Genomic DNA, 26,817 nt, shown 5'->3' on the forward strand with positions numbered 1-26,817 from the left:
ATCAGTAAGTATGTGTCCTCTAACTTCCCTCCTCCCCAACCACCTTTTTCTTTCCTAATTGCTCTGTTTGGAACTTCCAGTACAGTATTGATTAGCAGTAGTTAAAAGCTGTTGTCCATGTTTTAAGGGGAAGACGTTCAGTTTTTTACCACTGAATATTATGTTAGCTGTGGTTTTTACGTGGTTTATCATGTTGAAGAAATTTCCGTCTATTCCCAGTTCTCTGAGGGTTTTTATTACAAAATGGTGTTGGGTTTGTCAAGTGCTTTTTCTGTATCAATTGAGATGATCAAGTGGGTTTTTTTCCCCTTTATTCTATTACTGTTGCGTATTATATTAATTGATTTTCTTATGTTGAACCGCTGTGGCTTTCCTGGGGTAAATCCCACCTGATCATGGTATATAATCCTTTTAACATACTTCTTGATTCAGTTTGCTAGTATTTTGTCGAGAGTATTTACATCTATGTTCATAAGGGATTTTGGTATTTAGTTTTCTTCTAATGTCTTTATCTTTGGTATCTGCGTAATGCTAGCCTTATAGAATGAGATAGGAAGTGTTCTTTCCCTTTCAATTTTTGGGGAAGAGTTTGAGAAGGATTTAAATTATTTCTTTTCAAAATGCTTGGTAGAAATCACCAGTGAAGCCATATGGTCTAGGACTTTGTTGGGAAGTTTTGTATTACTGATTCAATGTCTTTATTTGTTGTGGGTCTGTTCAGATTTTCTATGTCTTCTTGAAATAACCTACGTTTGGTAATTTTTATTATAATAAGAATTTGTCCTTATTATCTAGGTCATCTAATTTATTGCCATACAATTGTTTATCCTTGTTATTTCTGTAAAGCCTGTAGCAATGTTTCTCCTTTCATTTCTGATTTTAGTTATTTGTGTCTCTCTTTCTTTGTCATTCTAACTAAAAGTTTGTCAATTTTGTTGGTGTTTTCAAAGAACCAACTTTTGCTTTTGTTGATTGCCGCTATTCTTTTCTTCTCTATTTCATTTATCTCCACTCGAATTGTTATTATTTCCTTCTTTCTGGTATCTTTAGGTTTAGTGTACTGTTCTTATTATAGTTACTTAAGATGTAAAGTTAGGTTATTTATTTGAGATCTTTGTTCATTTTTAATGTGGGTATTTAGTGCTGTAACTTTCTGAGCACTGTTTTCACTGCATCCTATACATTCTGTTTTTTTAGATTTGGTTCTTTTTATTGTAGTTAAACATATGTAACATAAAATTTACCACTGTAACCATATTGAAGTGTACAGTTCTGTTGCATTAAGTATATTCACATTGTTGTGCAGTGATTACCACCATCCATCTCCAGAACTTTTTCATCTTCCCCAACTGATACTCTGTACCCACTAACTACAAACTAATTTCCCTATTAGTTTGTAGTTTGTAGAATAGGGAATATCCCTATTCCCCTGCTTTTCCTACCTCTGGCAACTACCATTCTACAGGCATACCTTGAAGATATTGCAGGTTTGGTTCCAGACCACCACAATAAAGCAAGTATCACAAAGCTAGTCACATGAATGTTTTGGTTTCTCAGTGCATATAAAAGTTATATTTACACTATACAGTAGTCTGTTAAGTGTACAATAGCATTATGTGTAAAAAACGTATATGCCTTAATTTAAAAAATACTTTATGGCTCAAAAATCCTAACCATCATCTGAGCCTTCAGTGAGTCATAATCTTTTTGCTGGTGGAGAGTTTGAAATATTGTGAGAATTACCAAAATGTGACACAGAGAAATGAAGTGAGCAAATGCTGTTGGAAAAATGGTGCTGATAGAGTTGCTCAATGCAGGATTGCCACAAACCTTCAGTTTGTTAAAAAACAAAGCAAAACAAAAACTCTTCTGTGAAGCTCAATAAAATGACGTGTCTGTGCTTTCTGTCTCTGAATTTGACTACTCTAGGTACCTCATATAAGTAGAACCATACAATATTTATATTGTCTTCTCGTGACTGGTATTTTTCACTTAGTATAATGTCTTTATGGTTTATCCATGTTGTAGCATGTGTCAGAATTTCCTTCCTTTTTAAGGCTGAATAACACTCCATTTTAAGCATATACTACATTTTGTTTAACCATTCATCTGTTAGTGGACACTGGGGTGGCTTCCACCATTTGGCTATTGTGAATAATGCTGCTGTAAACATGGATGTACAAACGCCTGAGTCCCTGCTTTGAATTGTTTTAGTTATACACCCAAAAGTGGAACAGCTGGATTACATAGTAACCCTGTTCTTAGTTTTTTGAGGAACTGCCATAGCATTTTCTACAGTGACTGCACCATTTGACACTCTCACCAACAATGCACAAGGATTCCAATTTCTCATTATCCTTCCAACTCTGGTTATTTTCTGTTTTGTTTGTTTTCTGATGATAGCCACCCTAAGAGGTGTGAGGTGTTATCTCATTTTGATTTTCATTTACATTCCTCTCATATTTCATGATGTTGAGCATCTATTCATATGCTTATTGCCCATTATATATCTTCTTTGAAGAAATGTCTGTTGAAATCTTTTACTTAGTTTTTGATTGAGTTGTTTGGTTTTGTTGTTGTTGCTAAGTTGTAGGAGTTCTTCATTCAGGATATTAATCCTTATCAGACATATGATTTACAAGTATTTTCTCAGTTTGCTGATTTTTTTTCCTATTGTTTTTATTTTTATTTATTTATTTGGCCACACTGTGTGGCTTGTGGTATCTTAGTTCCCCAACCAGGGATTGAACCCAGGTCCCTGGCAGTGAGAGCACCAAGTCCTAACCACTGGACCACCAGGGAATTCCCTCTATTGTTTTTATATTCTCTATTTGATTTATTTCTGCTCTAGTCTTTATTATTTCTTTTCTTCTGCTATTTTTGGGTTTAGTTTGTTCTTTGTCTACCCTTGAGGTGAAAAGTAAGGTTGTTTATTTGAGATTGTATAAGTTCAGGCTGTTCCAATAAAATACTGTAGATTGGTGGCTTATAAACAACAGAAACTTATTTTTCACACTTCTGAAGGCTGGGAAGTCTAAGATCAAGGTGCCAGGAAATTCAGTGTCTGTTGAGGACCCACTTCCTGATTCATGGACAGCTGTCTTCTCACTGTATCCTTATATGGTGGATAGGCTGAGGGATTCCTCTGGGGTCTTTTTCATAAGGATACTAATTCTATTAATGAGCACCTGTATCTGAGCAATCACCATATCAGTGTTTATTTATCCCTTCATATTAACTTTCATACTTTAATATTTTAAGTTGGCACATACGATAGAAAAACTGAAGAGCAAGTGATTCTCTTTTTAGAGCTGGTGTGGTTTTTAAGTGAGTATTCAGAGCACATACTATCTTAATATACTTAATTTCATTACGTGGTCTAAAAACATGTATTATTATGTAATGTAGTTGTCTTTTAATAAGTTTGCTTTCAATTTTGATTTATTACTGTTTAAAATTGCGTAAGAACTTCGTGTGAGATTTTTCACTTTATAAAATTTCTGTGAATCAAAGATTTCACTCATAGTCATATGGGAAGGCCAGATATTGTATTCTATCCAAATTTCATTTAAGTAAACTTTATTTACTTTTGGATGACATTTCAAATGGCTGTTAGCTAATGTTTTAATTGCCAGCAAAGGCAGTTGCTTTTTTAAGTACATGAAGTGATTACACATGAATCATAGATTCATCGGATGTTAGCATTCAAATAGCCTTTAGGGGGTAATCTTCTCCATTTTGCGAATCTTACAAATGAGAAACTGAAGAATCATATGCCTGGTAGCATAAAGAGATAATGAATGAATCAGACTTAAAACCAAAATCTCTTAATTTCTAGAATAATGTTTGTCTCACTACATCTTATGTGTTTAACACTTGCTCACCTCTTTCAGGGATTCTGATGTAAGGACTCCTGAGAGAGGAAAATCAAGAGAGAGAAACACAGGGATAGATAAAGCTGTCATTTTCTCTTTTTTCCTGGGCTTCTCTGTCATCAGGACATTCAAAACCAGCTGGAGTATTTTTTTAATTGAAGTATAATTGGCATACAATATTATATTAGTTTCAGATCTACATCATAGTGATTTGATTTATATACATTTTGAAATGGTCACCATGATAAATCTAGTTATCGCTCACCATACAGTTGTTACACGATCATGGACTGTATTCCCTATGCTGTGTATTACATCCCCGTAACTTATTTATTTTATAACTGGAAGTTTATACCTCTTAATGATCCTGTTCAAATATTTTGCCCACCACCCAACCCCACTTTCCCCTGGCAAACACCAGTTTGTTTTCATGAATCTATGAGTATGTTTTTATTTTGTTCATTCACTTGTTTGTTTTTTAGATTTCAAATATAAGTGAAATCATATGGTAGTTGTCTATCTCTGACTTATTTCACTTAGCATAATTCTGTCTAAGTCCAATCCATGTTGTCACAAATGGCAAGATTTCATTCTTCTTTTGTGGCTGAATAATATTGCATTGTGTATATATATAAAACACATTTTCTTTATTCGTTCTTCTATTGATGGATACTTAGGTTGTTTCCATATCTTGGCTATTGAAAATAATACTGCAGTTAACATAGGGGTATGTATATCTTTTCTAAGTAGTGTTTTCTTTGGATAAATACCCAGGAGTGGAATTGCTGGATCATATGATAGTTCTCTGGTCTTTCTATCCTGTTTCATTGATCTATATTTCTGTCTCTGTGCCAGTGCCATACTGTCTTGATTACTGTAGCTTTGTAGTATAGTCTGAAGTCACAGAGCCTAATTCCTCCAGCTCCGTTTTTCTTTCTCAAGATTGCTTTGGCTATTCGGGATCTTTTGTGTTTCCATACAAATTGTGAAATTTTTTGCTCTAGTTTTGTGAAAAATGCCAGTGGCAGTTTCATAGGGATTGCATTGAATCTGTACATTGCCTTGGGTAGTAGAAAGTTTGGGAGTGATCCTCCCTCTGCTATAATTTGGAACAGAAGGATAGGTGTTAGCTCTTCTCTAAATGTTTGATAGAATTCGCCTGTGAAGCCATCTGGTCCTGGGCTTTTGTTTTTTGGAAGATTTTTAATCACAGTTTCAGTTTAGTGCTTGCGATTGGTCTATTCATATTTTCTATTTCCTCCTGGTTCAGTTTCAGAAGGTTGTGCATTTCTAAGAATTTGTCCATTTCTCCCAGGTTGTCCAATTTATTGACATATAGTTGCTTGTAGTAATCTCTCATGATCCTTTGTATTTGTGCAGTGTCAGTTGTTACTTCTTCTTTTACATTTCTAATTCTATTGGTTTGAGTCTTCTTCCTTTTTTTCTTGATGTGTCTGGCTAATGGTTTATCAATTTTGTTTATATTCTCAAAGAACCAGATTTTAGTTTTATTGATCTTTGGTACCGTTTCCTTCATTTCTTTTGCATTTCTTTCTGATCTGATCTTTATGACATCTTTCCTTCTTCTAACTTTGGGATATTATTGTTCTTCTTTCTCTAATTGCTTCTGGTGTAAAGTTACATTGTTTGTTTGAGATGTTTCTTGTTTCGTAAGGTAGGATTGTATTGCTATAAACTTCCCTCTTAGAACTGCTTTTGCTGCATCCCATAGGTTTTGGGTCGTCGTGGTTTCATTGTCATTTGTTTCTAGGTAATTTTTGATTTCTTCTTTGATTTCTTCAGTGATCTTTTGGTTATTAAGTAGTGTGTTGTTTAACCTCCATGTGCTTGTATTTCTTACAGATTTTTTCTTGTAATTGATATCTAGTCTCATAGTGTTGTGGTCGGAAAAGGTACTTGATACGATTTCAATTTTCTTAAATTTACCAAGGCTTGATTTGTGATCCAGGATATGATCTGTACTGTAGACTGTTCCATGACCACTTGAGAAGAAAGTGTGTTCTGTTGTTTTTGGATGGAATGTCCTATAAATATCAATTAAGTCCACCTTGTTTAATGTATCATTTAAAGCTTGTGTTTCCTTATTTATTTTCATTTTGGATGATCTGTCCATTGGTGAAAGTGGGGTATTAAAGTCCCATACTATGATTGTGTTACTGTTGATTTCCCCTTTTATGGCTGTTCGTATTTGCCTTTTGTATTGAGGCGCTCCTATGTTGGGTGCTAAATATTTACAATTGTTATATCTTCTTCTTGAATTGATCCCTTGATCATTGCATAGTGTCCTTCTTTGTTTCTTGTATTAGTCTTTGTTTTAAAGTCTATTTTGTCTGATATGAGAATTGCTACTTCAGCTTTCTTTTGATTTCCATTTGCATGGGATATCTTTTTTCATCCCCTCACTTGCGGTCTGTATGTGTCACTAGGTCTGAAGTGGTCTCTTGTAGATAGCATATATATGGGTCTTGTTTTTGTATCCATTCAGCCAGTCTATGTGTTTTGGTTGTAGCATTTAATCCATTTACATTTGAGATAATTATCGCTATGTATGTTCCTATTCCCATTTTCTTAATTGTTTTGGGTTCTTTATTGTAGGTCTCTTCCTTGTCTTGTGTTTCCTGCTTAGAGAAGTTCCTTTAGCATTTGTTGTAAAGATGGTTTGGTGGTGCTGAATTCTCTTAGCAGTTGTTTGTCTGTAAAGGTTTAAATTTCTCTGTGAAATCTGAATGAGATCCTTGCTGGGTAGAGTCATCTTGGTTGTAGATATTTCTCCTTCATCACTTTAAATATGTCCTGCCAGTCCCTTCTGGATTGCAGAGTTTCTGCTGAAAGATCAACTGTTTACTTTATGGGGATTCCCTTGTGTGTTATTTGTTGTTTTTCCCTTACTGCTTTTAATGTTTGTTCTTTGTATTTAATTTTTGATTATTTGATTAATGTGTGTCTTGGCGTGTTTCTCCTTGGATTTATCCTGTATGGGACTCTCTGTGCTTCCTGGATTTGATTATCAATTTCTTTTTCCATATTAGGGAAGTTTCAACTATAATCTCTTCAAATATTTGCTCAGTCCCTTTCTTTTTCTCTTCTTCTCCTGGGACCCCTGTAATTCGAGTGTTGGTGCGTTTAATGTTGTCCCAGAGGTCTCTGAGACTGTCCTCAATTCTTTTCGTTCTTTTTTCTTTATTTTGCTCTTCAGTAGTTATTTCCACTATTTTTTCTTTCAGGTCACTTATCCGTTCTTCTGCCTCAGTTATTCTGCTATTGATCCCTTCTAGATAATTTTTAATTTCATTTATTGTGTTGTTCATCATTGTTTGTTTGCTGTTTAGTTCTTCTAGGTCCTTGTTAAACGTTTTTAGTTTTTTCTCCATACTATTTCCAAGATTTTGGATCATATTTCCTATCATTATTCTGAATTGTTTTTCAGGTAGCCTGCCTATTTCCTCTTCATTTGTTAGGTCTGGTGGGTTTTTGCCTTTCTCCATCACCTGCTCTGTGTTTTTTTGTCTTCCCATTTTGCTTAACTTACTGTGTCTGGGGTCTCCTTTGCGCAGGCTGCAGGTTTGTAGTTCCCGTTGTTTTTGGTGTCTGTCCTCAGTAGCTACGGCTGGTTCACTGTGTTGTGTAGGCTTCCTGGTGGAGGGGTCTACTGCCTGTGTTCTGGTGGATGAGGCTGGATCTTATCTTTCTGGTGGGCAGGTCCATGACAGGTGGTGTGTTTTGGGGTTTCTGTTGCCTTATTATGATTTTAGGCAGCCTCTGTGCTAATGGATGGGGTTGTGTTCCTGTCTTGCTAGTTGTTTGGCATAGGGTGTCCAGCATTGTAGCTTGCTGGTCGTTGAGTGGATCTGGGTCTTGGCATAGAGATGGAGATCTCTGGGAGATTTTCACTGTTTGACATTATGTGGAGGTGGGCGGTGTCTTGTAGACCAGTGTCCTCATGTTGGCTCTCCCACCTCAGAGTCACAGCCCTGACGCCTGGCTGGAGCACCAAGAACTGGTCCTCCACACGACCCAGAATAAAAGGGAAGAAGAAAAGAAAGAAAGAAAGAAGAAAATAAAATAAAATAAAGTAATTAAAATAAAAAAGTAATTATTAAGAAAAAAAATTTTTAGGTAAACAAAAAAGGACAGACAGAACCCTAGAACAAATGGTAAAAGCAAAGCTATACAGACAAAATGACACACAGAAGCATACACATACACACTCACAAAAAGAGAAAAAGGGAGAAATATATATATATATATCATTGCTCCCAAAGTCCACCTCCTTTATTTGGGATGATTTGTTGTCTGTTCCAGTATTCAGCAGATGCAGGGTACATCAAGTTGATTGTGGAGTTTTAATCCGCTGCTCCTGATGCTGCTGGGAGAGATTTCCTTTTGTCTTCTATGTTCACACAGCTCCTGGGGTTCAGTTTTGGATTTAGACCCGCCTCTGTGTGTAGGTTGCCTGAGGGCGTCTGTTCTTCCCTCAGACAGGATGGGGTTAAAGGAGCAGGTGATTCGTGGGCTCTGGCTCCCTCACGCCAGGGGGAGGGAGGGGTACAGATGCGGGGCGAGCCTGCAGCTGCAGAGGCCGGCAGGACGTTGCACCAGCCTGAGGCGCGCCGTGCGTTCTTCCGGGGAATTTGTCTTTGGATCCCAGGACCCTGGCAGTGGTGGACTGCACAGGCTCCCAGGAGGGGAGGTGTGGATAGTGACCTGTGCTTGCCCACAGGCTTGTTGGTTTCTGCAGCAGCAGCCGTAGCGTCTCATGCCTGTCTCTGGGATCCGCACTGATAGCCGCGGCTCCCACCTGTCTCTGGAGCTCCTTTAAGCAGTGCTCTTAATCCCCTCTCCTCACACACCAGGAAACAAAGAGGCAAGAAAAAGTCTCTTGTCTCTTACGCAGCTCCAGATTTTTTCCTGGACTCCCTCTCAGCTAGCTGTGGCACACTAGCCTCCTTCAGGCTGTGTTCACACAGCCAACCCCAGTCCTCTCCCTGCGATCTGACTGAAGCCCGAGCCTCAGCTCCCAGCCCCCACCATCCCGGTGGGTAAGCAGACAAGCCTTTTGGGCTGGTGAGTGCTGGTTGGCAGTGATCCTCTGCAGGAATCTCTCTGATTTGCCCTCCGTACCCGTGTTGCTCCGCTCTCCTCCGTGGCTCCAAAGCCTTCCCCACTCCGCCACCTGCAGTCTCTGCCCACGAAGGGGCTTCCTAGTGTGTGGAAACCTTTCCTCCTTCACAGCTCCCTCCCACTGGTGCAGATCCCATCCCTATTCTTTTGTCTCTGTGTTTTCTTTTTTCTTTTGCCCTACCCAGGTACTTGGGGTGTTTCTTGCCGTTTGGGATGTCTGAGGTCTTCTGCCAGCATTCAATAGGTGTTCTGTAGGAGTTGTTCCACATGTAGATGTATTTTTGATGTATTTGTGGGGAGGAAGGTGATCTCTGCGTCTTACTCTTCTGCCAACTTGAAGCTCCTCCCTGATTCTTTTTGCTTTATGTTATTTGGGTTTTTTTGGATTCATTTAGAATATGTCCTTTTAGTTTGATATTCCTAAGTTTGACAGTGAATATGCCTAGATGGTAGTTTTTTATTTTTCCTTTTGGCACTCTGTGTACTCTTGTAATATGAGATCTTTCATCTTGGTGTATTTAACCTCTTATTTCTGTAAATATTTTTTTCTCAACATTTTATTTTTTTCTTAGCATTATATTAAATAGATGTTAATATCCTTTTGTGTTTATCTTTTGTTACTTTAAAAATATAATGTTGCTACTCTTTTTAAAATCCTTATTCTACCATGTACCTCCTGCCCCAGACTCTTTCTTCCTAGACTTTTATTCTTTTTTTTAATATCTTTATAGAAGTATAATTGCTTTACAATGGTGTGTTAGTTTCTGCTGTATAACAGAGTAAATCAGCTATACATACATATTTAACCCCATTTCTCCTCCCTCTTGCATCTTCCTCCTACCCTCCCTATCCCACCCCTCTAGGGGGACACAAAGCACTGAGCTGATCTCCCTGTGCCACACGGCTGTTTCCCACTAGCCATCTGTTTTACATTTGGTAGTGTATATATGTCCATGCCACTGTCTCACTTCGTCCCAGCTTACCCTTCTCCCTCCTTGTGTCTGCAAGTCCATTCTCTACATCTGCGTCTTTATTCCTGTCCTGCCCCTAGGTTCTTCAGAACCTTTTTTTTTTAGATTCCATATATGTGTGTTAGCGTACAGTATTTGTTTTTCTCTTTCTGACTTGCTTCACTCTGTATGACAGTCTCTAGATCCATCCACCTCACTGCTGATAACTCAATTTCATGTCTTCTTATGGCTGAGTAATATTCCATTATATATATGTGCCACATCTTCTTTATCCATTTATCAGTCGATGGACACTCAGGTTGCTTCCATATCCTGGCTATTACAAATAGTGCTGCAATGAGCATTGTGGTACATGACTCTTTTTGAATTATGGTTTTCTCAGTGTATATGCCCAGTAGTGGGATTGCTGGGTCGTATGGTAGTTCTATTTTTAGTTTCTTAAGGAAGCTTCATACTGTTAGACTTTTATTCTTTCTCCTGCTTGCCCCATTGGCTGTTGCTCCAGGCATGTGCAGGTAGTGTATGTACTTTATATACTTTATGTAGTTTATATACTTCCAACAAACAACACTGAACACAGCTCCAGCCTGAAGAGAGTTCTGAAACGTGCAAAACAAGGTAAGCCCCTGAGCCAGGTGTTCAGGAAGCTGCCAGACCAGTCAGAAGACATAATCAAAATTCTTTGAGAACAAGGCTTACATTTACCCCTCTGGTAGCATCCAGCCATACCAGGAATGAGAGATACCATCCATCCCCATAGCTACCTCTGATCTGGTGAATGGGATATGAGAGGTGAGTATGCACAAATGTCATAATGCTCTCTGCTGAAATTTAGCAATTTCTTTCCTCTTTATGTACTCCCTGGTTGTTATATGGTTTTTTTTATTAGATTCCAGAGTTCTAAAAATTGTTTTTGTCAGTTTTTGACAACTTAATCATTGTTTTAGCGGAGGTACACTTTTTTACTCTGCTGCTTTTGGTGATGTCACTCTTTGTATTTAACATCACAATTGCATTGATACTTTTGCCAAAAAATCCCAAACAACACCACATCTTCCTTGTTAATAACAGAAAAATTAACCTAGACATTTCAAGGTTATCAATCAGGAAGAGTAAAATCACTAGGTCCAGTGACATTGTTGGTATTATTAGTATTGATAATGTTAGAAATGTCCATCTCCATTCCACTACTTACTAGCTGTATGAACTTGAGCAAGGCAGCCTCTCTGAGCCTCAGTATCTAGTTTGTAAAATGGGAATAATAATAATAGTAGATATGTTGTAGGATTGTAGTGAGAATGAAATAAGATAATGTAGTGTTGGGCAGAAGGCCAGCCAAATAATGATTGCTTAGTGAACAGTAACTGCTGTGGTTCTTACTAAAAATGATTATAGTATAGCTGCTTCTAATCCATGTTGCATCATAATGCAAAAATACCTTAGCAAACTAAGATCCAAATTAAAATATGAAAAGTGGATAAAATATTGATTCTAAACTACCCTGACCTTCAGTGAATCAGCTGTTCTGTTCTGGGCTAAGCATCTCCAGGGATGAGCTAAAATTGAATGGTATTTTTGGGTGGATGATGGTATGAAGGCCGTCAAGATATATCTTACCTTTGCATTTGCCTTGCTGTGATATTTATGCCTGCATCTGTTAGCTTTAGACTATAAACTCCTAAAACTTGAGGAACACATTTAAAATTTTTGTTGTGTGCACTATGTAAGTTAAAAACCTTTTTATATTGCAACAGTGTATCCAATTTAGGAAGGTTGATATGGCAGTTTATAGCAAGGTTTGTTTACTCTTGGAACATTCTTAGAGTGACTTTAAGGCTCTAGGTGCTTCTCTTGAAGGCATTTAGAAAAATATACTGCTCGTAAAGTGCTTCTAAGAGAGCTGTCAAGTTTCTTCCCAGCATTATTTGAAAACAACTGTTCTAGTCATTGTATGAATTATGGTCACCTTATGAATTTCAAAGTGCAATTGAAAAGAAGAATGGATATTTTTAGAAAAAACTCTTGACAGGTTTTCAGGGCTCATATAGATAAATGAGAGGCAGCAAAATTAAGACATTTTTGTGTATATATTTTTGAAGGGGTGCGATATCTTTTGAAAAGGTTCCTTTTGTTTTCATTTGAGAAACTAAGTCAATTGTTTTGGACAATAATTGTGTTACCAGAAATACACATTTGTGTTCTATATCTTGTCTCTGTTCAATAAGACCATGAGGAGATAATGAAGTAGAGGTTAGCAGCCTTCTCAGGTTTGAGTGCCATTAGCAGTACTAAACTAACAAAAAAAAGGCAGAAGAGAAAGAGAAATCTACGAACACATAAGAAGAGAGCAAAGGTAGCAAAGAGATAAAGAGTAGTTACCCATGTTGAGGGGAGTGGCACATTGCTATCAGCCTGAAATGTGCGTATTTACCTACCTCTGCAGCAGAAATTAACTTTTAGCATGCTAGAAAGAGACTATGGATAAGCCAAAAGGAATTTAAAATGCACAAAACCGAGTACCTTCTTCAAAATACCTTTTCCATCTAGTGCTCAGCAGGAACTCATTAGGTATCATTTGTAAGCCCTGGAGTTGAGTTTATGTTTATATCAGTACTTTCAGTATGTACCTGTGTTAATAAGCAAAAATTATGTCACATATTTCCTACCAAAGGACTGCCTGTTATTAGATTTTCTTGGAGTGCATATAAAGAAAGCTAAAATATTTTGGATATGACTTGCATAGGTGAGCCTTGCAGAATGACCCAAGTAAATGAAAATCCTATCTTGTATGAGTTTAGGGTAATTTTCCAGGTAATTTGGTCATCAGTGGCAATCTGATACATCTGTAAAAGGCAACAAACATAAATGAGAGCTTTAACAGAAAAGTATAACTAAACAAAGTGGCAGGTCTGCTACTGATTCAAATGGTCCAGCTATGGAACTAAAAGTTAAGAAATGTGCTTGAGAGTTTTCTTCCACCTCCATATTAGTAAACATAAAGACTGAAAGTTGAAATTGTAAAGTAGCAAAAATATAGGTCCAATTCTACTTTCTCAACTTCTTTCGCATTATCTCAGCATTCCAGCTGCAGTGTGAAATGTACGGTAATGTCTCCATTCTGTGCACAAACACAGTAGGGCTAGGAATCTTAGAAGCACTGAGAGATTCATACCAATTTCCTAAAGTTCTAATAAACGAGCCCAGTGAAATAATTCACTATTAAATTTGTCTAAAATATGCCCTTGGTGAATTACTCTTAGTGTGATAAGGTTCTCTTTATGCGTTTCCCCCCCCTAATTTCATGATTTAAAATGAATTGGTTCCGAAGGTTTTTTTTTTTTTTTTTTTTTTAACCAGGAAAACCCTCTGAAGGTTTTTGTTGTTGTTTTTCTTTCTTTTTTTTTACGTCTTTATTGGAGTATAATTGCTTTACAATGGTGTGTTAGTTTCCGCTTTATAACACAGTGAATCAGTTATACATATACATATGTTCCCATATCTCTTCCCTCTTGCGTCTCCCTCCCTCCCATCCTCCCTATCCCACCCCTCTAGGTGGTCACAAAGCACCGAGCTGATCTCCCTGTGCTATGCGGCTGCTTCCCACTAGCTACCTATTTTACGTTTGGTAGTGTACATATGTCCATGCCACTCTCTCATTCTGTCACAGCCTACCCCTCCCCATATCCCCAAGTCCACTCTCCAGTAGGTCTGTGTCTTTATTCCCGTCCCACCCCTAGGTTCTTCATGACATTTGTTTCCTTAAATTCCATATATATGTGTTAGCATATGGTATTTGTCTTTCTCTTTCTGACTTACTTCACTCTGTATGACAGACTCTAGGTCCATCCACCTCCTTTCTTTTTTAATACTTTTTAACATTGTCATTAGTTTTTATTGCCCTGAATTTGGCAAATGCCTTGTAACTCTTTGTTACTTTATTAGTAAACAGCATGGAATTTCACACCGCTTAGATGAAACATATGAAGCAGAGCACAGGTTTCATGATGACAAAAATGTGATGATAAATGAGTTTCTTATATGAATGGGGAACAAGGTCTAAACTTTCTTCACAGAAGTTGCCTAAACAAACATAAAAACTATGAAGAGTTTTTGCACAAACTGCTAAATAGGCCTTGCTGCTGGTGTTATGCCCTCAGAGATGTAAAAATTTGGTAGATAAAAGGAAAACTGGTTTAGGAGGAGGGGACTTCTGTGGATAATTTTTGTTCATGGGTTGATTTTCTGTGATGGTGGTGGTGGTGATTTTTTTGTGGAGGTGTTTTCTTTTGTTTTGCTATGGCGTTCTCAGAATCCTTAGAGGCTGCAGGGATTTTAGAAATCATCCAGAGCAGGAGGTGGCTGTAGGGAATTTTAGAAATCATCTAGAGCAGGAATCAGCAGTCTATGGCCATTGAGCCAAATTCAGTATGCCACCTATGTTTGCAAGGCCTCTGTGCTAAGAATTTTTTTTACATTTGTTAATGGTTGGGAAAACAATCAAAAGAAGAATAATTTTTTTGTGACAGATGACAATATGGAATTCAAATTTCAGTGTCTGTAAAATAAGTTTTTTTTGTTTTGTTTTTGTTTGTTTGTTTGTTTTTTGCGGTACGTGGGCCTCTCACTGTTGTGGCCTCTCCCGTTGCGGAGCACAGGCTCCGGACGCGCAGGCTCAGCGGCCATGGCTCACAGGCCTAGCCACTCCAGGGCATGTGGGATCTTCCTGGACCGGGGCACGAACCCGTGTCCCCTGCATCGGCAGGCGGACTCTCAACCACTGCGCCACCAGGGAAGCTCTGTAAATAAAGTTTTATTTGAGCACAGCCACACTCATTCATTTGTGTGGCACAAAAACAGCTGTGGCTGTTTTTGTGCCACAGTGACAGAGTTGAGTAGTTGTGACACAGATTATGTGCCTGCAAACTCTAAAATATTTGCTTTCTGGCCCTTTAGAGAAAAAAAATAGCCAATCCCTGTTCTGGAGGCATCAAATTTTTTAGCAATATAGTTCAACCTGATGGTTTTGTGGTTTAATGAATGAATACTTAGGTGATGCGAGCTGCCCAGGATCCTTAAGCTATTTGTTCATTTATTCATTCATTCAACACACATTTATTGAATATCTAACACAATGAAGGAAATCCTTTTATCCTTCAACTTACAGTTGAGAAATATAATTACAAAATCTAAGAAGTCAGTCTAACATTTTCTCTCCTCTGCCTCTCCCCCTCTTACCCCTGAGGTCCCCCCCACACCTCGCCCATTACTTCCTCTTCTTTTCTCCATACCCCTCCCCCTACAGCTAGTTTATAAGAAGTTGGGAAGAAAACCAAGTTTAAATAACATTTATTTCAGACTTTTAAACTTTTAAAGTAAGTTAAATGTAATTTTAAATTATAAGTTTCTCTTTAAAAATGTATCAAGAGCTTAATTTTAAATGTTTTAGGTTTATAATGATCAGATGATAACAATATTCATGCATGACTGTTTGATACTGTTAAGCATTACATGCAACATGGATGGATAATTGTAAACTTAGTTCTGTTTCCAAAGCCTCAGGAATGCAGAATATATAATTGACTCCAAAATCCCTGATGGGTTGACAATTTATAAATTGCTCTTTAATCTCTGTTATTATTAGGTAATTCTTCAAGTGTTATAAACACTGAATATAACTTGTATTATGAAAGCTAACTATTCTAAAAAAGGATGTAATCATATTTAATAATCACTAAAGAGTTATTTAATAGGATTATTTTTAGTAAAATTGAATTTTTACCTTAAAGGAAAAATGCAGTTGTAATGGAATAGGTTTTGATTTTATTAGCCTCCGATGCTTGAATCTTAGTCTCATTTACGTGGAGGTAGTTCTGTCTGCTAGATTGATGGTTTTAGTGCTGATAAAATTTTTGTAAATAATAATTGAATGTTTACACAGAGCAAGATATTGTGCCTATGCAGTTGTCTATCGAGGATTAATATTTTTATTAATTAGTGGACAGATAGTTCTGTTCTAGATAAGAGCATACATTATTATGCCTGGATGCCACAGATGACTTTTAGGTTCTTCCAGAATTTCTTCTTTTTTTAGGTAAAATAAAATGACTCTCTTACGTTTGTTAGTGTAAGGTAGATAGCTAGTGGGAAGCAGCCACATGGCACAGGGATATCGGCTCGGTGCTTTGTGACCGCCTGGAGGGGTGGGATAGGGAAAAATAAATAAAATGACTCTCTAGTGTTTTAACTTACATGCCTTTTCAAATGGACTGGCAGATTGTCATTTTCAGAATACTGCATTTGTATGGTATCTGAACAGTAGTCATGTCTGTTATTTTCAGTAATATATGTTTTATTTCTGTGTGTGTCTTTGGAGGGATGGTGTTATAAATAAATTCAGAGGCTAGATTTATTGAAGAAATAAACACAAGCTTCTCAATTAAGATTTTTAAAATCCAATTAGTAACTGCAGCACTTTCATTTCATTCCATAAAAATCACAGAATTTTAGAGTTGAAAGGGACCTTAGAGAGCATCTAGGCCAACCCTCTAATTTTCAAATCAAGTTTCAAAGAATTAATCATCTTGTTTTCCATTGTTGCCCTCCTCCATTTAAGTTTTTTTTTTTGTTGTTGTTTTTGCTATAAACCCCTTCCTTCAGAGTTTTAAAAAGTAGAGTTAATCCCTAACTTACAAATATATTGTGTTTCAGAAGTGTTTGTAAGTCTGTTGTTTAGAAATCAGAACATTTTTTTTCCATAGAAACAATATTTTAATTAGTGGTGGGACTAGCCCTCAAAAGGAATTAACACATTATGTGACTGTTGTTTTTGTTTTTGCTTTTGCAATGAAAGATGTTTTAAATAATCAATGTTGATTTTCTCTGGGGAACACGAAGGAGATGGCATTGTAGAGGAGCATGTCAGGGGCTTTCTTTTTACCTGTTATTTCTTAGGTGGGGTAGTGAATACATATTGTGTTCATTATATTGTTTCCTGAACTTTTTATATGCTTGATATAGTTCATAATTTTACAATGCTATCTTAGTAATAGAAGTTCAGTTTGAATGTGAACATTTAAAAATTATTTACCTTGAATCCTGATGCATAAGGGAAACATGGTTTGATTAGAGAAGGATAAAGAGATAGCTAGAAATTTTGAAGGGGTTTTATGGGTACTTTCAAGGGCTTAGATTTTTTGATAAATTACCTTTATTTTGACCAATATCATTTTAGAAAGTATGTTTTTGCTGTTAAAGTGTGTCACCAACATTTATCTTTTACCTATTGGCCATATGTAGGCAACGTTTCGAGAGAGAATAAAGCAGGTGGATAGTCATTGTGAGATAACTGGGTAAATTTTGAAAGGCAAAGAAGGTTAAATTGCATATACATGTGCAGACATATGCAAGATCTTGCTTGAAATATAGTTACTTGAACTGGGGGCTTATGAAAAATAGGAAAATGAGGGAGTAAAGCTTGTATGAGGTCTGAATAGGGTGAAAGGCAGTGAGGGAAACAATTGAGTTAAGCACCAGAAAGCTATCATTGACAGTAGAAGGCTTATAGAAGTTTGAGGGTACATGGCATGTTGTAGGAGGTTGGGTTTGGCAAGACAGTGTGCAAATAGCTATTAGTATTTTTGAAATTTTTATAATTGAGGAATGCCTTATGTATTTACAAGTATATATAAACAGAAACCGCTACCATTCATTACATTCTAGAAAACAACTGAGTTAATTTTCTCAGTAATTTGGTTAGCTTTTTTGTGTGTATGGAGGTTGTTTTTTGGTTGATTTAATTTTTGCTCTTTTGCAGTATACAACATTGACTTTTATATAATGACATTAATCCATTTGTACAACTCATGTATAGCTTAGCAAAAACCTAAGTACTACCTGCCTTTTGAGAGATTCTTGACCTAAGAAGCAAATTTTTCTTCACTAAATTGATGGTGCATTTTAGAAGGATGTGTGTCCATTCTACAGATGTCTATTTTTTATTCTGCTTTCTTTCAACTCCACTTCTGGAATATTATCAAGACAAAAAATTGGCCCAAGAATCCATCACCTGGTTACAAACCTTGGCAAAAGTGATTTTGTGACCAGTGTCTAAATTTAGCATTCACATTAAGACTAAAGAGGGAGCACACACAAGGTAGAACATAATAAAATACAGTAAAGAGAGGAGTGTTTGAAAAGTGCATAGAAGCCATTTAAGAAAGCAATGGGGTTAAAAACTTCATAGGAGGCCTTCAGAAACGAAGAGAAACCTAGAGAGAAAGAGGGCAGAAAGAAAGTACAATTTGACACTTTTCATGGGTAATATAATTTACTTTATATCTGGACCACACATTTAATTTTTACCTTTTTAGGTATGTATTAGAAACATAACCATCTTTCTAATATTGGCTATGGTTTTACTTTTATGTATGTTTATGGACAATAAATCTATGAACATTAACTGTCCACTCTGAAACTTCTTCCCTCTTTTTTCTTCTCTTCTGCAGATCTCAGAGTCATTAAGACATACCACATGGCAGAGACTAGGAAAAGGCAATTCAAGACAGTTATTAGACGCTACAAGGGTAAGATGAAGCAGACACTTCTACATATAGCTAGGAAAAAGGTGTAAGCCCTTGGAGCATTTTCCAGTTTATACTACATATTTTATATTTTCCAAATAATTTCCCTTTTTGTTTTTTTTCTAAGTACTGGCAAGATGAATAAGAAGATATGTTTTTGCTACTGGAAATGGAGAAAGAAATCTTGATATTTTTCTTCTCCTGAAGAAATCTGTCTGAATCTCTTGAGATCAATGCCAACTAGAGTAATGTTTTTAGAAAGCTTTTATAAATGTAATGGCAGCTTGTTTACGCTTAAATTTATCCTGGTAATTTGTATGTGATATATGGAATGCTGTACATTTTTCAAGTGATTAAAGTTTCTTTACCTTAGAAGATGTTCAAATATCAGAATATCAAGGGACTGTAAGCTTATTAGAGCCTGTGGGGTAAAGTCATGTGAGTTTACATGTTGATGAGGGTTATTTTTCATTGCTAATGTAAGTGAAAGACGCCTTTAAAAATTCTCAGTGCTTTAAAATGAGACAAATAAATCTCCAAGATAGAAAGACTAGAAAATTAGAAGACAGTCTAAGTCCTGAGTACTTCCTTTATTTTTTCTTTTTGATTAACAATTATTTGCCGTTAAGGTACAAAGCATTGTTCTAATTTACGCAGAAGCTGTAGAAATGAATTAGATTTTCCATTATTTAATTAAAATTTTAAGTTAAGGTGCTCCATCTTCTCATTGTTTATAACACCACTGTATATTTATATTTTAATCTTTTGCTGTTTTGAAGACCTCATTATCTTGTGTGTTATTTACTAGACCCCTTAATGTAACATTGCTCAGTCTTTTAGAGGGAAAAAATGTCACAAAGTGACATTGTCACACTGAATATTACCTTTCGATGTTTTCCCTTTCAACATGCTTTAAGATTGTTGATCCAAAAATCAGTAACCCATTTATGGCAGTTATGTTTTTGGGTCTCAACTGGTGAGAACAAGAAGGCACTTTTGCTTTCTGTAATTCCATTTTCATAGCTTGGTCCAGAGCTGATAACACTTAGGATTCAGTATTGATACACGTTTGTGTTTGTAAAAAACTATGCCCTTGTTCATTAATTATGGATTATTATGGCTACTGAAGAAGCATTATTATATCCATGTAGTTAAGTAATTTTTTGAGGAAACACTTTAAAATTAGTAAGCCTAAATTTTAAGCCTAATCTTTGCTATCTTTTCAACTATTATATTTTCTCAAATGATTTACTTTTTATATTTTTCTAACCTGAGCAGTAATCTAGGGCCTTTAAAAAATTATAATAGGCAAGATATTTGCATATTTTCAAGACTAGTTGGGAAATTTATAGATAGCTTTGTTTTATAAGCTAATTCAACAAGCCCATGTACAAGACACTGTGGTATGGGCCATGGGAGATACAAGGATAAAAGAGACTGTCCCTAATCTTAAGAATTTACCATATAGTAGTAAAGACAAAACATGTATGCAGATTACTCTAGCATAAGATAGACTGTGAAGAAGTAAATTGTACTTTGTTTCTAAATATATATATTTGTAAGCCAGAATAATAAGAAAAAGAATCAGTTATGTAAGATCAACTATATTAAATTGTAAAGCAAAAATGTTATACACATGGAAAGCAGGTGGGATAGAATTAATTAACTGTATTATATACTTGCCAATGATAGAGTTACGGGCTACACAGTACCTTAGTAGCAAATGACGGTAAGAAAGCTGGTATAAGTCAAATAGAAGTATATTACAAGTTAAATCTTTTAAACATTAATTTCAAAAACTATTTAGAGAAAGTAACTTCTGTATGAGTAATTTGTTATATCTCAATATTCTTTGTATAAATGTATCTGTAAGTTTATTATGAAGGTGTTTTACTTAGTTATGCTAGGCTCAAAGGTGTGCCTCTGAATTTGTTGGGGGGGGGACATACATTAGATCAGATTTTCAAAGATCTGAAATTCTTGAATAGCTAATGGATGGCTTGGTATCATCTTCAACTAGGTTCTTCAGGTATGGCCACTGATAGAAAAGAGGACATGTTGGCATGGTCACGCAGGAGGAGGACTCCACACAGACCCGAAAGAAGGGGTAAGAGACAATAACAAGTACCTGGAAATTCTTATAGCTGATTGGAAGATAGATATATTAAAGATTGTTATATTACAGAATATTTTGATTGACTCATGTAACTGCAGGTTTTCTAATACAAAACCATATGAATTGACCATGGTTATATAGATGAGATTTTCTCAAGCTTAAGACAAAAAATATCGTGATTGACTAAAAAAGAAGAAAAGTTAGTTACCAACCTAAATATTTTAGTTCTTTATTTTAAATAGCATTGGTTGTGGTTATTTGTTATATAATCTAGCATTATATATAGATAAATTACATTTAGCTCTTACAAGTAATGTATATGTGTTAAGGTTAATGTTTTCCCTTCTATACTCTTGGTTTAAAAAGATTCTAGAATGTCCCCTAGCTTCATGGTAAATCCTTCATTTACCTGATCCATTTATTTAATTATCCATATTCTTTATCATTATCATTATACAGACAAGCTAAACAGTAGGGCCACTGAAATCAAAAGATTTAATTGCACTACACTTTTTCTAAGTGAGTGAAACTGTCATTGGAATACTGTTATACAATTCTCCATCTGGTCCTCTTTCTCTAAGCTTGCCTTTATTATCTTCCTCTAACTTCACCCAACCAGTATATGCATGGTATCTCAAAGTAGAAATGATATTTTCAGGTTTATTGGCAAGTGAACAAATTTTATGTAAAAGTGCTCTCTAAATTGTAGAGAGATAAATAAATTTTATTTTATTGGTGCGAGGTGATTGGTAAGAAAACCTTTCCAGTGCTTTTCTCCCTGTTTCTTTAATCCCCCATGTAGCTTCTTTCACAGAACTCAAAACACATCACATTCATGTTTCTATCCCATTTTTACATATTAACATTTGTCCTGGTTGTCTTTAGAAACAACAAAGTATTATAAAATAGAATTTTTAACAATTAATACAAATACTGAAATTTGTTTATCCATATATTATGGATATATGGATATGGCATGATATATCGTTAGCATGATATTTGTCAGCTTTCAGGATTGTCACGAAGGCCTCTTAAGGATAGTTTATAAGTAATGCTCTAAACAGACCAAAAATATGTTGACTAATACAGGAAAAGCAGTCTTAGACTCAAGCAATATAAACTTCAAGTTAGATTCTTTATTCTCCAGTAAAATAAAAACAAAGCAAAAATCATTGTAAATCTTTATATTTGATCTCTTCTTTATCGTTTGTTCGCTGCCATCTTTGTGTTACTTTAGCCTCATTAGCTAAAAAGAATCATAGGATACTAGAGCATGAAGGCTACACCAGAAAAGAGGCAATATGGAGTTGAAGTCAAAAGCCTGAGCTCTGGAGCCAGACTGCCTAGATTTGAATCTTGGCTCCATCATTTCCTACTGGAATGACCATGAGCAAGATACTTAATCTCTGTATGTATCAGTTTCTTCATCTTTAAAATGGGGCTGATAATCATAGCAAAGGGGATTTGAATGAGTTAACTCCTCACACCATGCAAAGCTCTTGAATAGTGCCTGTCACACAGTAGGCAGTAAATATTAGCTGCTGTTACTGTAATGTGAGATTGTTAAGTCCTATACTCTGCTGTTGTCCATTCATTTTAAAAGTATGTATTATTGAATACCTGCGTTGTGCATAACTCTATGTTAAGTAAATGGAGATACAGTAATGAGCAAGACACAGTCCCTGCTGTTGAGAAACTTAACAGTTTAGATGGCAGAATATCTAAACTACCATGTAGAAGTTTTATCACTGACAAGTTATAGATTTTACCTTATAACCAACTGAAACTTTTACCACTTCACTTTCTATGCATTTCTACTTGTATGTTCTTAAGCATTAATAATGCTACTCAGAAGGTATTTAAATCATTTGTTTATCCAATGTGGCTATAGTAAAGGGGTTGTGGAAAAAGAGTGGCAGTTTCAATATTTGGAAGCTCCTGTTGTTAAAATAGATGAATTAAAGTCTTACTTGTTTTATAATAGAATCTTCAGATTTTTAAAGGATTTTGGAACTTTGCTCCTGCATTTAAACTTTATTATGTGCCTCTTTGGGAGAAGCATCTGTTAGTAAATTTAGGTAATCCTGTGCTCATAATAAAAACACGAATAATGCAGAGCTTAATATAAGGACTGCTTCCTGGACTTTGCTTGACATGTTCTTTTTTTAATGTTAGAAACATATCCTTATTGATTAGATATTGCCAGAAGCTAGTAGTATTGAAAGAGAGATTAGCATTTACTAGAGCAATCAGAGGCTTTGATATAAATATTGATATAATCAAAGAAGTGAAACAGCAACTTAGCGTATTAAAAAATGGAGGATTGGAGAGAAAATGGAATAATAAGCCTCCAGGCTTGTTAAAATGAATGGACACACAGACCAGTGGACAAGAATACCTGTATGACATGGAGAGGCCATTTTTCAGCTCAGATTACATCCATCATCAAGCAGCCTTATGATCTTTATTTGATTTCTCAAATTGACTTCCCTTTGAGATAGAGAATTCACTGAGTGGCCAATGCAAATATCAGTCAACTTGGTAGTTTTTTAAATTATAAATTATTAAATTGACTGTTGGGTTCAAATCCATCTCATATATAGAATAAGCCATTTTTTTCCTAGGGCCTTTTCGCTGCCAGATAAGCTCTTCATTGCAGTTTCAGACCAACAGAGCTTAGAAAACAAACTTCGAAGTACAGAGAAAGCAACAATAATTGTAAAGCTTTTCCTGACAATTAATATATATTTCCTCTCCCACCCACAAACTCATATGCTTATATCCCCAATAATGTGGGAAAAGTTTTTCACTTACTTTCTAGATTTTTCCATTAGATATCTACTGAGATTTCTTATCTTTTGACCTAGCTTTTATCAAGCCACTGTTATCCCTAACAGTATTGAAGTAGTGGTTAAAATTATTCCTTTAATTGCAGTTAGTTATCTTTAGCTTGGATTGAAGAGACAGTTCTTTGGATGGCTTGCGTATCCTTGAAATTGTGGGCATTTCCAAAGTCTCTGCTAAATTAGTTCTTTAGAGAGAAAATATTCAGCCTATAGCCCACATTTATACAAAACAAATAGCATCCAAAATTTTTTGGTATATTTATTTTCTTCCTCTCCATAAGTTTTGCCCCCAAGTAGTTTCCTTCTAAACCAATCCCTTGATTCTGTGAGTTAGAACATTTCTTGCTAGTGAAGTTTAGAATGTCTCTAAAACCAGAATTCTTATATAAATTCACCTTGCCAGAAAAGGTGATTCTGCTACCTTTATCAAAAATCTTTTTTTTTCTTACTCTTTCATTTTCCTATCGAAGCCCAGTGAAATGAGTGGACTTCTGGTAGAAAAAATTGTTCTTGCTTCAGTGCTAAACAGCCTTTTCTGGTGAGAAATATGAAATCACTGACTTGAGAAGCAAAATGTATTCAGTTTATCAATATACAGTTATCTGTAATATCTGAGAATTCTACCAGGTGAGCTGCTCCAGGTGTGTTTTAATTTTTTACTTGTCCTTTTTGTGCCCTGTCCACATGGTTATTAGCTATAGGTATTCACTTAGAGTACTTATGACTATGAGCAACTGCATCTTTCCCTCAGGTCATGCTGTTAAATTGAGCAGTGCTGCATATAAGCAGTACAGTTTGTGGCTTTCCAGTTATACACTATTGGGTCAGGTACTTCCAGTGTTACTTTCATGTTTGTTTTTGGCCTACTGTGCTGTTTCAGCTCCCTGTGTACAAGTAGATATTCCTTTCATTATTTTTTCTTACCTGCCCAGCCTCATAAAGCTTATTAAGCTACATATTAATACCAAATAAATAAATATTTAAAAATCCATGAAAAGTTGTGATGACTTAATAAATCGAGCATTTAGGTGTTCCTCCTGGAACTTGTCCTCATGTGCTTAAGAATAGTTAATTCATTAATTGAATAAATATTTATTGAGCATTGTTTCTAGTATCAAGCAAGTTTCTTCTTTGGTACCTGCTGTTTTCTTTTTGTCCAGCTTGTTTTCACTTACTTTCATCTCTTCTTTGATAGCTCTCTGATGTCTCCAAACCTTTTCTTCCAAACTCATTTCTAGGGGGAAAAAAATTCAGTACAATTTTGTTATCATTCAAAGATCTTAGTGAGCCAATTTGAATTCCTTCTTTTGTTACTCTTGTGTTTTTATTATGAATCTAATTGCTTTCCTTTATTATGGCTAGCTAATTCCAGTATATAGTTGAGACCTTTCTAAAAACTTTTATTCCTCATACTAACGTAGTAGTAGTTTTACAGTGTAATGGGGCTTAAAATATCAGTTTCATGTTTTGAACTTGAGGCTATCTAGCTACAGCAAGAAGGCCACATTGTATATGATAGCAGAGGAGGAAAGTAGATTGACTCCTACTTTTACAGGCTTTTTAATATTTCTATAGTGTTCATTTTAGAGAACTTTTGTTATCATGATGTAGTAATCACAGTTATGTTTTTAAAACAACTTCTAAATTCTATGTACTGTGAAAATTATAAAAGTTAAAGAATTTCATAAAATTTCATATTTTCTGTTTATGTGTAAGCAAGGCTTAAAGAAAAACTACTATGATATCAACCGTTGATTACTTCAGGGATTTTGACCCTTGAGAAAGAACTTTCTTTTCTTAAATCATTGGGTTTTTTTCCCCCTATACTATAATATAATTACTCCTTACATAGTGTTTTCAAATAATTCAATTTCTTGTCATCCCCCTTGATCATTTCCTACGTTTCTCACCTTTTCTTTAAGAATGTGATCTTAAAATGGTGTATATGCTATTTGTATTGCTCAGCCTGAAATGGAAAGATGAGTTGATGTGAAGATGATATCTGATTCAGCCTTAAGCTGCAACTGGTCTCTTTTCAGCTTTAGATAAATCTTTTGTCTTTCAGGATTACCATTGGGTGTCCAGTATGAATTAACTGTGGTGATTTTGAAAGGGGGTATATTATCTTTCAGGATCTGTATTGAGGCCTTCAATTTTATTTTACTCTTGTGCAGCAAGAATAAGTTGGTTTAAAATACTTTAAAAATGTGCCTCAGCCTCTGAAATGCCTCTTGATTTGGCCTGCTCTTTAAAAAAGACGTTATTTTTCAAACTTTGTAGTTTATCCAAACTATAACTGAAAGACATGTACTTTACAGCCTAATGGACTCATAATGCACGATTACACAACTTTAGAACCCATTTTGTTAAATGAGGTGGTGACATTTTATGCACTATTAAGCCAACTAGAATAATTTTTTTGCTCTTAGCCATAACTTCTCTGTGTCCTTATTGAAGAAATTTTGGGGTGTGTTGTAGAAGGTTTTTGACAAGAGAGAGTGTTTCTAAAGATATGTGGAAACAGGGCCTTTTTGCTATTATTCCCTCAAGAAAAATAAGACAGATAAAACTTGTGAAATGGGGAAGTAGTTGAAATGTTGCAGTTTGTGTTATAACACATCAAATTATATGTTTAGTATTAGTTCAATTGGAAAAGTGAATTTTAAAATTACAGCTTTATTCCCTTTTTTAAAATACCCTACCAGTTATGAGAGCTCATATGTGTGAGTGTATGTATGTATAAAATAAAGCATTAAGAGCTATACTTTCAGCATTTCATGTTTTTGCAATCCAGTGTATTTAAACCAGCTCAAGAAGGTAGTCCTGTTTTCAGTACAATATGAACAGTTTTATTTCTGTTACTGTTTACTCAATAAACTGAATAAAAGAGACTAGAAAATAGTTTGCTGAGTCTTGGATGAAATAACTATAATATAAAGCTACCCTGTATAATATAATGTGTTGTCCTGGATTTCTTATATGTTGACAGTTTCCCCCCATTCTTTGCTGTGCAAATCTACTTGAAATTGTCTAACTTTCCCCCCAAAATGAATTAAATTTTCTTCTTATTATATGTGAACTACAGAAAACAAGAAAGCAAAAAATATAAAAAATCATCAATGATTCCATCTATTCACAGCTACTGATGTTAACACTTTGGGGGTATTGCTTTCCAGATCTATTTGTATGCATGTGTAAACTCATACACACATAACATTTTTTTCCACAAAAAATGTTTTGTACTCTGCTTTTTTCACTTAACATGTTTCTGTGTCACTGCATATATTT

General features: G+C 35.5%; 1 protein-coding gene across 1 annotated transcript in view; it reads left to right on the forward strand.

Annotated features, from left to right (window-relative positions):
• Nucleotides 1–26,817, forward strand: part of ABCB7 (ATP binding cassette subfamily B member 7) — a 126,132-nt gene that overhangs the window by 27,541 nt on the left and 71,774 nt on the right. The window contains exons 2-3 of the mRNA XM_024766419.1: nt 18,493–18,570; nt 20,588–20,674. Of these exons, the coding sequence (XP_024622187.1) occupies nt 18,493–18,570; nt 20,588–20,674 (165 nt within the window). The remainder of the gene's footprint in view (nt 1–18,492; nt 18,571–20,587; nt 20,675–26,817) is intronic.

Source organism: Neophocaena asiaeorientalis, unplaced genomic scaffold (assembly GCF_003031525.2).
Source record: "Neophocaena asiaeorientalis asiaeorientalis breed wild unplaced genomic scaffold, Neophocaena_asiaeorientalis_V1.1 scaffold47, whole genome shotgun sequence".
NCBI lineage: Eukaryota > Metazoa > Chordata > Mammalia > Artiodactyla > Phocoenidae > Neophocaena > Neophocaena asiaeorientalis.